The sequence below is a fragment of the Vanessa tameamea genome, chromosome 29, assembly GCF_037043105.1.
Source record: "Vanessa tameamea isolate UH-Manoa-2023 chromosome 29, ilVanTame1 primary haplotype, whole genome shotgun sequence".
Taxonomy (NCBI): Eukaryota; Metazoa; Arthropoda; class Insecta; order Lepidoptera; family Nymphalidae; genus Vanessa; species Vanessa tameamea.
Window position 1 is genome coordinate 2,815,395 of NC_087337.1, and position 12,547 is coordinate 2,827,941.

General features: G+C 38.7%; 1 protein-coding gene across 1 annotated transcript; it reads left to right on the forward strand.

Moving 5' to 3' along the window:
- The first annotated feature begins 9,364 nt into the window (after window positions 1-9,364).
- Window positions 9,365-12,113, forward strand: LOC113395268 (uncharacterized). Its single transcript, XM_026632835.2, has 2 exons — window positions 9,365-9,522; window positions 9,780-12,113. The coding sequence occupies exon 2, from the start codon at window positions 9,780-9,782 to the stop codon at window positions 11,463-11,465; it is 1,686 nt and encodes a 561-aa protein (XP_026488620.2). The 5' UTR covers window positions 9,365-9,522; the 3' UTR covers window positions 11,466-12,113.
- Window positions 12,114-12,547: the final 434 nt, after the last annotated feature.

Below are 12,547 nucleotides of genomic sequence, written 5' to 3' on the forward strand. Positions count from 1 at the left end.
CTAGAGATAATAAATGGTAACAATAACAATTAAACTTTATTAATTTTGAAGATATTTATTTTTTAAATTCCGTTCCTTATGTGGTACAGTATGCATTAACATTAATATTTGGCTCTTAATTAGGAACAATGAAAATAATCTTATATTTAGATTCATGATAACAATATCTCTACTTATTGATGAAATTTATAAAAACAATTGTTGTCTTTGTTCAAACACAACTCAACACGACACTTTTCGCATAATATGTAAGTTTTTCCCTTGCATTGTGGATATTTACAGCGTTGTCTCTTCTCGCTCCATATAGGAAGATGATCAAATTTGTCCAATCTGACATCTCGAGGGGGAAGGATTGCTGCATTTCTTTTATTATTCTTCTCAATCATATCTTCTATGGCAGAAGACGGTCTTCCTCTTTTTCTTTGTAATGATGGACCACACATACAAAGACTTTTAGCGATTTCCAGTTTAAAATCTTTCAATTTAATCACAGTTGGTTCATTTTTTTGTTCTCCCACCCTCTTGTGCAGTAGCCAGCTATTTATAGTGGCAATATCTAGAAAATGGTAAAACAAACGCAGATACAATTTTTTAGTGCGCATTTTTATTTTGTACTTCCCAAGAAAGGAGTCCAATAAATCCACTCCCCCCATATGCTGATTATAGATTTTGACTATTTTAGGACAATCCACTTCAATATTTTTTTTTGTTTTTTGCATTATCTGCTAACCTTTTCAATGGGCTGTTGACCTACAAAGGACGAGGACAAAACGACAGGCTTATTATCATACCACATCACTGTGCCAACTTCCGTGCCATCTACATCAGCTACCCATTCTTCTGAATGCCCTCGTTCTGTTTTAGTACTCTACAAGTCTTTCAGGGATGGGATTTTCAAATCTTTGCCTAGTCGACCTTTGTTGACCGTTCCCAGTAACTGGATACCTTGTTTCGAAAGGAAAGAAATAAGTTCAGCTGAAGTGTAGTAATTATCGAAAAATAATTTATATTTTTGATATCTCGGAATAGTTCGTGCTAAGCTGACTACTATATTACTACTTGCACCCAAGTCAGGCTCATTAGCATATCTCAAGGCAGAATTATTTTCCATTCCAGAGTATATCTCGAAGTCGTATGCCATGCCTCTATCGTCACGTAGCACGAGAAGCTTATATCCCCATTTGTGCGGTTTGTTGGGAAGATATTGACGTAAGAAATTTGCAGCTTTCGTTGCGCACATCTGTTCGTCTACTGATAAAGTCTCCCTCTTAGGTATACTCTGGCATTTCTTTTTTAGACTTTCGAGTATTGGCCTTATTTAATGGAGGCGATCATGTCCTGGATGACATGATGGTACTTGTAAGGAATTGTCGTAAAAGTGCAGGAACTGTCTTATCTTCTCAAAATGATTCACGGTCATAGTCTCTCTTACTAAAGGTATACCTAACTCAGATTCCCAGGGAGGAGTGGGTAATGGGAGTCACTTAAGCAATAGTATAACTTAAGTAATAATAACTTAAGTAATAACTTAAGCAATAGCAATAGCAATTGCAAGGACGCGAAGGTTCAAGACTCCTTCCCATACATGGCATTCAGTAATGAGTGCCCTCAACGCTTAATGTGGGACAGATTAGCGCGTTCCAAGATAAGCTATTGCTAAGGTCAGCCACGACGACATGAGGGCCCCAACAAAAGTCGACAGGAGAAGTGGAACGAGACTGGAGATTATACAATGTAATCTCCAGCGCTCGAAACAAGCAACGGCTGAGCTTCTGAAACTTAATGAGGTAAGGGGTATAGCCATGGCACTGGTACAGGAACCATATACGGGTTCCTGCGGTAGTGTCAAACAATACCCCGGCACAAGAGTCATCCAGTGCACTCAAAACATCCACAGCCGTAACCCAGTGAAAGCTGCTATAATCGTTTTCGACGACCGGTTGAGAGTTATCCATGACCCTCAGCTGGTTTCCGAAACAGAGGCAGCAGCGATACTGGAGATCGGAAGCTTCAGACTCGGAGCAATCTCGGTCTACTTCTACGGGAATGTTGACATCGGGCCCTACATAGAAAGAACAAAAGCAATAGCGCACACCTTGAACACGCCAAATACCCTTGTAGCGGGAGACATCAACGCTTGGAGCGACTGGTGGGGTAGCGCCTCAGAGGACCAGAGAGGGACGGAATACTGCGCCTTCCTTAACGAGATGGACTACCACATCCTCAATACCGGACGAACTCCGACCTTCGAGGTTTGGAGAGATAATAGGCACTGCACCAGCATTGTGGACGTAACCGCCTGTAGTTCGTCTCTGCTGGGGAAGATAAAGGACTGGAAGGTGGATGCAACGCTGATCACATCAGACCATAACGCCATAACATACACACTGGTTCTAGGCGGGGGGCTGCAACCAGCACCCATTCCAACGACCAGGGTGTACAACACCAAGAAGGCGGACTGGTCAGCGTTCAGAGACATTCCTTTCTTCACTCACAGAGACGAACGTTACGTCAGAGAGGATAGATGCCATTGAGTCCGGAGAGGAAATGGAGATCCTGATCGAAGCCTACACAACATCCATTCGGATAGCATGCGAAATCACTATTCCGAAGTTAGGCAGAAGGCGTAAGGGCACCGTCCTTCCCTGGTGGTCCGAAGAGATTGATCTCCTCAGAAAGAACGTCTTGACCAAAAAGAGGAGGATCAAAAATGCTGCACCCCACCGGAGGGAATCAGTACTGCAAGAATACCTTGAGGCCAAGGACAATTACATACAAAAATCCTTGGAGGCACAAACTCAGAGTTGGAAGGAGTTCTGTATCAGGCAGGACAGAGAGTGTGTGGGATGGAATTTACCGTGTACTCAGAAAAACAGCAGGTAGAAGAGAAGACCTTCTGCTAAGAGGTAACGACGGTAGGACACTAAGCCCCAAGGAGTCAGCCGACCTCTTAGCTAATACATTCTACCCTGAAGACACGGTGGAAAACGACACCCTGCACCACACTCAACTGCGCCGTCTGGAGGAGGACCTACCTGAAGAGCAAATGGGAGAAAATGACCCACCGTTCACCGGAGCCGAAGTGGAAGCTGTTCTAGCAGAGCAGAATCCAAAGAAAGCTCCGGGACCGGACGGATTCACATCGGACATCTGTGCCACGGCTTTCCGCTGCGCGCGGGAAGTATTCCTAAAGATAGCCAACAAATGCTTGGCTATCTCTTACTTCCCGAAACGGTGGAAAGTAGCCCATGTAGTCATTCTGAACAAACCTGGCAAAGACGACTAAACCAGCCTAAAGTCCTACCGCCCTATAGGCCTACTCTCAGTGCTAGGGAAAACGGTAGAGAAACTTTTTGTGAGAAGACTACAGTGGCACCTACTCCCAACTCTCAACTCGAGACAGTACGGTTTCCTGCCACAGCGCGGTACAGACTATCGGTAGAGGAGGTACACTGTCAGGCATTCGCGGACGACTGCGTTCTGGTGTTCTCCGGAAAGTCCATAGAAGAGATGGAAGATCGCATCAACAGAGTGCTGGAGGTAACAGTAAACTGGGGGGAGGACAATAAACTTAAATTCGCAGCAGCCAAAACACACGCCATGCTGCTAACTAAAAAACTAAAATATACCCCCCCGCACCTCACCATGTCTGGTACCCCACTGGCCCTCGTTGATGAGATCAAACTTCTCGGACTAACCATCGACTGGAGACTAAATTTCAATAAACACGTACGCAACATCTGTACTAAGGCAGCCAGCATTTATAAGCAGCTGGCTTGCGCAGCAAAAGTCTCCTGGGAACTGAACGGAGAAATCACCAGAACAATCTACATCGCAGCCGTAGAACCTATCATCACCTACGGAGCGTCCGCGTGGGCAAAAGCGTCTGAGCTACAAACCAACAGGAGGGCATTAGACTCACTCCAGAGGGGCATCGCACAAAGGATCAGTAAAGCATACAGAACAACATCACTGAATGCGGCACTGGTCCTAGCCGGTATCCTACCGTTAGATCTGAGGATAAGGGAGGTGTCGTCTCTCTACGAGGCGAAGAAGGGTTTCTCCACCGTCTACTTACCACCAAATCGCAGACTCGAGGAGATAGTTAAAGCTACGACTACCACACCCAGCAACTCGCCTCTAACTAGAGTATAGTCTCCTCGAAGACACGTCGGAAGCTACTCAGGCAGCCCTTAACATCTCGGGCCCTCAAATATACACCGACGGTAGTACAATGGAAGGCAAGGTGGGAACCGCGCTCACATGGTGGGAAGACGGCAAGGAGAAACTCAATGAAGTCTTCAGCCTTGACCCCTCGTGTACAGTATTCCAGTCAGAGCTATATGCACTCCACAGAGCGGTGACCAGAGCAATGCACAATACTAACACGAATGTCAACATCCTCAGCGATTCAAGATCGTCGCTAGAACTGTTGTGCAGCGTTAGGCTCAGTCACCCGCTCATAAAATCCATACCAAACCCAATAAAACAGAAACTTATTCGCTGACATTATAGTGTTGGTCAGTACCTGAACTTTCTGATGAAATGCTTGCAGGTTCTAAATGTTTTGTAGGTGGGTCGTCGTCAAATTTTGCGCAGGTAAACTAGTCCCTGAGTCGTGTAATTTTTTAATTAGGATTATATAATACACATCATCGTATAAAAATACATTAAAAACACAATACGTCACATAAATAAACGCTGTTTAATAAAATTAAGATTAACTTTGATATTATTAGTTTTTTTTTAAGTAACAGTGTGGTTGTTTCTGGTAACAGAGCGGTTTTCCTTACAAAATCAACGTGTCCCTAGTAGGACTCTGTTACAAAAAGTTTAAAGTAATGTTATTTCTATTATATGAACACACTTTAAATAAATTATAACTACTAACAGATTATGGTTAATATTACAAAATATTTCTCAAAACCGGTAAGCAGTACAATTCTAATTATTAATTATTTTCTAAAACTTTGTCCCGCGTATGGTGTGAATCGACTGGAATGTTATGTTACCAACTAATTTGAAACGCAAAATAGAGATGGCGCTGCTTAGATTTTGTACTAGATTGGGCGGGAAGTGGGCATTCATTGTGGATGATCGGGAGATCGGTTGCCGGGGTACGGAAGGTGTTAGTCGACCGCGAGGCGTGGATCACACCGCGTGTTTTTATTGTGTATCCACTTTGTTACCTACTATTTACGTAAGTAGATGAACGTATTTTTTATTTATTTTATGTTGAGTATGTTTCCAAAGTGGCAATTAATCTAAATATGAATAAACTATTTTTGTTTTAATCCTTTTTTTATGATATATGTTTTATAATATGTAAAATTTACTACTCTGTTACTATGCAACTCTGTTACTACCGCACGGTAACAGAGTTGTTAACAAAATAACAGAGTGGAATTATAACTAAATTCTATAACTTTGCACTTAAATTCCATGCTTAAAAGGTTTTTTTTTTTAATAAATTGATTTTTTGTATTATTTTATTTGCATTAGTAGTATAAATGACATGTATATTATTTAAATAAATTCAAAAATCTTGTTTCAGGTTAAGTACTGTGTTTCTTTCATTTTTTACTTTTGAGACATTTCAAAATGCCTCTCACGCCTGCTGAGAAACGGCGACAATACCGTGAAAGGCGTAAAAATAATCCTGAAAAGGAAGAGGAATCTAAAAAAAAAGATCGAGAGATCAGCTCGTGAACATAGAGCGATAAAAAAGAAATGGCGATCTGCAAATGCTAGACGTAAAAATAGGGTCAGAGCACTTCGTATTGTTATGCACACTCCTGAGTCGTCACCCTCCCGTTTCAATAGCCCAGCCCCTTCAGATCAACATGAGCTTATTCCAAATGCTGATCATCGTTTGTCTACGCCACAGCCATCTGATTCCCGTGAATTAACTCCCAGCTCTATCACATCGGCAGCTTCTCGCGGCAGAAAGAAAGTGCATAGAAATAGATCCAAGTTATTCAGAGACAATATAAAATTAAAGGAACAATTAGAAGCAATAAACAAGAGATACGAAAATTATAAAAAAAGGTACAATAGAGAAAAACGTAAAAGATCTAATATTGAAGGTAGTCAAGAAAATCAAAAGAAATACGAAATTTTATCAAAAGCTATTAAAAAACGTTATGGAAATATAAAAAGCCGGAAGGAGAAATATGCTATTCAGAAGATATTTGAAGAACAGGCTGTTAAATTCTCTAGACAAAAGAAACAACTAATTCAAGAATGTCTTGCCGTGGACCAAGGCTACATACGACAAACACAACCTTTGCTTAAAAAAAAAGTTTTAAGTACCAAAATTAAGGATTTTTTTGAACGTGACGACATATCAAGAGCGACTGCTGGCAAAAAGGAAACCGTTTCTCTTAAGAAAAATAAGATGCAGAAGCGCTACGTACTTGATTATATGAAGAACCATTACCTATCATTTAAACGTGAAAATCCTGCATTGAAATGCAACTACAAAACTTTTACAAGATATCGACCATTTTATGTTTTGCTTCCGACTGTTGCTGCCAGAGAGACATGTTTATGCCGAATCCACACTAATATCCAATTCTTAGCAATTGCTTTGTGCAAAAACAAAATGATACCAATCTCAGATTTAAACAGGATTATTGCAAACCAAGTGTGCGACTTTGATTCACCAGCGTGCATGACAAGCATTTGCTCTGTATGTCAATCAAATACAACAAATTATGATACATCCAAAGATGAAATAGTAATAAAATATCCTTAGTGGTTAACTAAAACTGAAGTGATAGAGAAGTCAGGAAAGAAAATCAAAGTTACAAAAAGTATCAAAGAGGAGAAAGAGAGTACAGGAAAAGATTTAATAGATAAGTTTGAAGCTACACTAAAGGAATTTAAAAGACACATATATTACATAAAGACACAATACAGAAACTACAGAAAATGTATAGATGACTTGGGCAAAAATGAAATTGCGCTGCATATTGATTTCAGCGAAAATTATAGTTGCAAATTTTTCGAAGAAGTGCAATCTCATCATTTTAGAGGCTCCCGAAATCAAATATCCTTACATACGGGAGTGATTTATAGTCGTTGCTCAAATAATAAAATAGATATATCATCGTTTTGTACCCTCTCTGGAAACCTTTCACACAACCCAGCTGCAATCTGGGCTCATCTTCACCCCATCTTCGCTTCAATTCGTGACAAATTTCCTGAAGTTAATATTCTGCATGTATTTTCAGACGGCCCAGCTACTCAATACCGCCAAAAACAAAACTTTTATCTGATTTGCACAAAACTATTCTCCGAGTACAAGATCACTAAAGTTACGTGGAATTTTTTTGAAGCGGGCCATGGCAAAGGTGCAGCAGATGGGATAGGCGGATTTTTGAAACGTACTGCTGACCAACTTGTTGCACGTGGAACTGACATCTCTGATGCTACAAAATTCTATCTTAATTTGAAAGACGTTAGTAAAGTTAGATTACATCTGATAACCAATGAAGATATTGAGCAAAGTTCAAAGCAGATCCCGGAGCATATCGTACCGTTAGTAGGTATCATGAAAGTCCATCAAGTTTTCACTGACGAGTTTGGAGTTCTCAAATATAGGAATTTGAGTTGTTTTTGTCAGCGTGGCTTTTGCTCTTGCATGAAACCCAAACGGTATGTTCCATTCCAAAATACCATAGAAAATTCAATTCCTTCCGCTTGCTACAACGGTTATCTGTCTGATATAAGCAACCTGTGCCAAAAGCGAGTAAAAGGGTTTTACAGCATTGTCTACAGTTCAGATTCCGAAGATGATGTTCCTCTAATGTCATTAAAAGAAAAATCTTCCAACGCTTATTTGACAGAACAACCCAGCACATCAAAGCAAAGTCATGATGTTTTGATTGAGAAGGAGAATATTCATGTTAATAAGATAAAACAAGGTGTTTGTGTCTTGGTTAAAATTTCTAGCTCAAAACAAGACTACATATATTTGGGTAAGGCCTTATCTGAAGTAGAAGATGATGGTGAGGTTAAAATTGTGTTTTTTAAGTCAATGGATCATACTGCAACCAAATTTAAATTAGTTGAGTCTGATTTATCTTATGTGCCTTTTGATAATTTAATTACTATTGTTCCAGAGCCTAAAAAAGTATGTAAAGGTACAAGAATATCATACTACCAATTTGATAGTCCTATAGACATATTTGAGTATTAAGAAACTTTCACTTTTCAGTTATGTTTTAGATTTTTTTTATTTTTGTTTTCGTAAAGTTAAGTATACATTGGTAAAAACTTACCGTCGATAACCTTGTTATTAATATTAAAGTTTATGTTAATAATTATGATCTCAATCATAAAGAGTCTGATTAGTAAAGTAAGAAAAAAAAAATAACAACTATGTTACTGCGCTACAACTCTGTTACTTTTCAGTCCCAAAAATTAAAGGACTTAATTAAGATTTTTATAAAAAAATAGTTGTCATAGTATGTTATTATATAAATACTTTAACTTGTTAGATATTTTTACAGTCATATGTTTCAGTTAGCAATTAATATATAAATATTTGTAGTATTTCGATACAATTTAATGGTTGCAAACGTTTAAAAAGTAACAAAGTTGTTTAGAATATAACTTAATGATTGTTAAATTAGAAAAAAAAAATGTTATTTCAAGTGTATTTATAAGAAAAAATACTGTAGTTTCCATTAATGCTAAAATTATTGCGACTGAGTTGTTTTAATTTCATAATAAAAATTAATACGTTGTGATAACAGAGTTGTATTTTTTTTACACTCTAAGCCACAAAATCTGGAATAAATTATTAATTATTACTTAAACCTCGCGGCCAACAGTAATAGACCATGTTCAATTGTTTTCACAGGCATTGACGAAAAGAAAACTCAAGTATACGTATTTTTATTTTTTTATAATTTTATCATTTTTAGTCACGATTACCTGCGCTAAATTTGACAATGACCCAGGTGTACTTTTCTCTGCAAAATCTTTTTCACTTTCTTCAATTAGTATCCTTCTTTGTTTCTTAAGAACATAGGGTCGCTCTGTAGTATTAGAAGTTCGTTTTCTTCTGTCCGATTGGCATTCAAATCTTGTGGGCATACACCCTGAGTTCATGCGCATTTGCGATGCACTGCACCCATCACAAGATACTGAATATAATTTTCCATATCGTTTGGTAACTGAAACAAGAATAAAAGTTTTAGGAAGTTCTAAAATACATAAGAGTATTACAGGAGTAATAAAGGAATGGAACATAACCTGAAACGTGATCGCCAATATTATTGACAATTTTCTCTAATGATCCAAAGTTTACTTAATTATTATATAGGGAAGGCCGGGCAAAGTGAATACTCCCCACTACTCCTAAATTATTAGTTTGTCATTCAACACGCAACTACTGTTACGTTCGGCCATCTTGATTTAGTACGCGGCAAACATCGAAGCGAGGGGCCGCGTCGCGTCCCGTCCGCGGAACGAAGATTTGTGTTTTCGTAAATAAAAGATTGATTTTACGCGGTAAGTACATTGATCATTTCTCCTGTATTACTAGTTCTTGATTTTAAAGGAATGTCTTAATTCAGTAGCATATCAAAGTAGGTTTTTCTGGTATATTTAACAGAGAGTCAGAATTATTAGTTTTTGTTTGAAATCTGTTAACCTCAAAACTTACCTAGTCGGGCAAAGTGAATAGGGCAAAGTGGATATGGTATCCACTTTGCCCGCTATATCTCATTGCTTACTTATTATCTAAAAATGTCTTTTATTTGTTTCAGATGGTAAATAAATATAAAAAAAAAACTAAGCAAGGGACGTGGGAGGAAAATGCTATGCAAACGGCTATCAGTTTGTGCAAAGCTGGAGAATCAATAAAAAGCACAGCTAAAAAGTATGGTTTGGCTTATGCAACCCTGTATAGGCATGTAAAAACCGGCATCGCTACTTCAAAACTTGGTAGATTCCGTCCTGTTTTTACTGAAGATCAGGAAATAGAGTTGGTGACATATCTCAAAGATATGGATTCTGTATTTTTTGGCTTGACTCGAGATGAATTTAAACATTTAGCTTTCATCTACGCCAAGAAAAATTTGAACTACCCGAAAAACTGGGACAAGTACGAAAAAGCTGAAGATGATTGGTTATCGTCATTTTTGTCTCGTCACGATCAAATATCCCTCAGGACTCCAGAGGCAACATCGGTTGCAAGGGCAAAAGGATTTAACAGACGTGAAATTGGACGTTTTTATGAAAACCTTGAAGCTTTAACAGTAAAACATGATATTGATGCATCCAGATTATATAACATGGATGAAACTGGTATATCTACAACCACAAATAAGCCGCCTAAAGTGCTATCAACGAAAGGAAAAAAACAAGTGGGCATAATCGCCAGTGCAGGACGTGGTCAACTAACGACAGTCATAGGTTGTTGTAATGCCGCTGGTTCATTTCTTCCACCATTCTTAATTTTCGCCAGAAAAAAGATGCAACCCAGACTACTGGATGGTGCGCCTCCCGGCACTCAAGGAACCTGTACTCCAAATAGCTGGACTTCAGGTGAGGTGTTCTTTGATCGGATGCATTTTTTTGTGGAACATGTTCGACCTACCCCTGAGAAAAAAATACTTCTATTATTGGATAACCACGAGAGCCACAAGTATTACCCAGCTTTAGATTACGCCAGCAAGAACAATGTCGTAATTTTATCCTTGGCCCCACACACAACTCATATAATGCAGTCCATGGATGTAGCGGTCTACGGCCCACTGAAAACTTACTTTGAAAGGGAGGTAAATTTCTTCCAAAAATCGCACCCAGGACGCATTATAAATCAATACGATGTAGCCAGACTGTTATCACCAGCTTTTCTGAAAAGTGAAGTAGCTCAAAATGCAGTTCATGGATTTGAAAGACCTGGTATTTGGCCAGTGAATAAATATGCTTTTGGTGACGAAGCTTACGAACCAGCCGCTGTGATTGCAGGCACGTCTATTATGAATATTGGCACAGAAATTACAAACTCAATAGAAACGATCGATATTCCCAGACCTTTTGCAGACACTTCTTCAACTCCATCGCCTTCACTTCTTCAAGAACTGATTCCATCAAATTCAGTAGATCCTTTATCAGAAATATTTCCATCTCGAACCAGAACTCCCTCTTGTGAGTTTCAAGACTTTGTTGCGCCCATTGTTAACACGCCTGAAAAAAATCGTAGCGACGGGTGTACACCTGAACCAGAACCTAGATGTTCTCGAATTGACTCCGCTTTTGGGCCAGATATAGCTACTCAGAAAGGTGACGCAGTGCTGCCGGAAACTGAAGTAAATATTCGACTAAATACTAGCCGTGACAACTCACTTGATCCGAAACCGGGATGCTCAGCCTCCCACTGCAGTCCCTTGATGTTAAGACTTATTCCAAATCCTGCCAAACCAATGACCACGCGTAAACGGAAATAACAAAAATCGGAAATATTAACCAGTACCCCGATCAAGGAAGATCAAAAGCAGAAATATGACAAAAATAAAGTTAAGAATATTACTAAAAGACTGAATGATAAGTCAAAAAATGTTCCTAAGAAGACTAATACAAAGAAGACTAATACAGAGAAGAAAGACAAAAGAACTGCTAAAAAGGTTAAACAGCGAGAGAAAATGAAAGAATTTAAGGATATTTTATGTTTTTTTTTGCGGTGAAATATATATTGAAGAAGACGGTAAACCAATTGAAAACTGGATTCAATGTGACATTTGTCAACAATGGTGTCACGAAGATTGTTCTGCTTTTGATGGCACTCAAGGGTATACCTGTGATAATTGCCAATCTTAATTTTCTAATTTTATGGTCAAGTTATGGTTTTTTTTTCAGTTTATCAAAGTTATTTCAGAGATTGAATATGGGTATTCACTTTGCCCAAGTACTGTGTTCACTTTACCCGGGGTACCGGGCAAAGCGAATACTTTCGTACTTTTTTTAAATTTTAATTGCAGTTGATTATTGTTTAAATATTAATGTTAACTGGTGTACGTATTTGCAAGAGCAATAAATAAAGACTGATTTGTGATAATTATTTTGTTTTTGTATTGTATACCTTTTCTGCTATAACCTTAAATACCTTAAGGTATCCACTTTGCTCGACCTTCCCCTAAGTATTTTTATGACAATCAAGGCAGCTAGTAGAATTTATGGCGTTCCCCGAGGAACACTTCAAGATAGAATTCATCTTCGAGTTCCGGGGGGTCCTAGAAGAATGGGTCCCGAATCAATTCTCAACAAATATAAAGAAGCCGAAGTTGCAACCTGGCTTAAAGATCTTGCGATGTGCGGTTTTCCCAAAAAACCAGACAACCTACTAAATTCTGTTCAACAAATGATGATCGAAGATGGCAGGCCCAATCCTTTCATAAACGGAAGACCAGGAAAGATGTGGATGAATTATTTTTTCAAACGGAATGAATTTCTTATAATTCCATGAGTAACGTTAACTTCTGACTCTCGATACACTCTCCAGCCTTTCTTTTCAAAATCCGGGCAACTTATA

Bases quoted from the DNA above. Each gene is read 5' to 3' on its own strand.
- LOC113395268 (XM_026632835.2), top strand. From the start codon at position 9,780: ATGGTAAATAAATATAAAAAAAAAACTAAGCAAGGGACGTGGGAGGAA.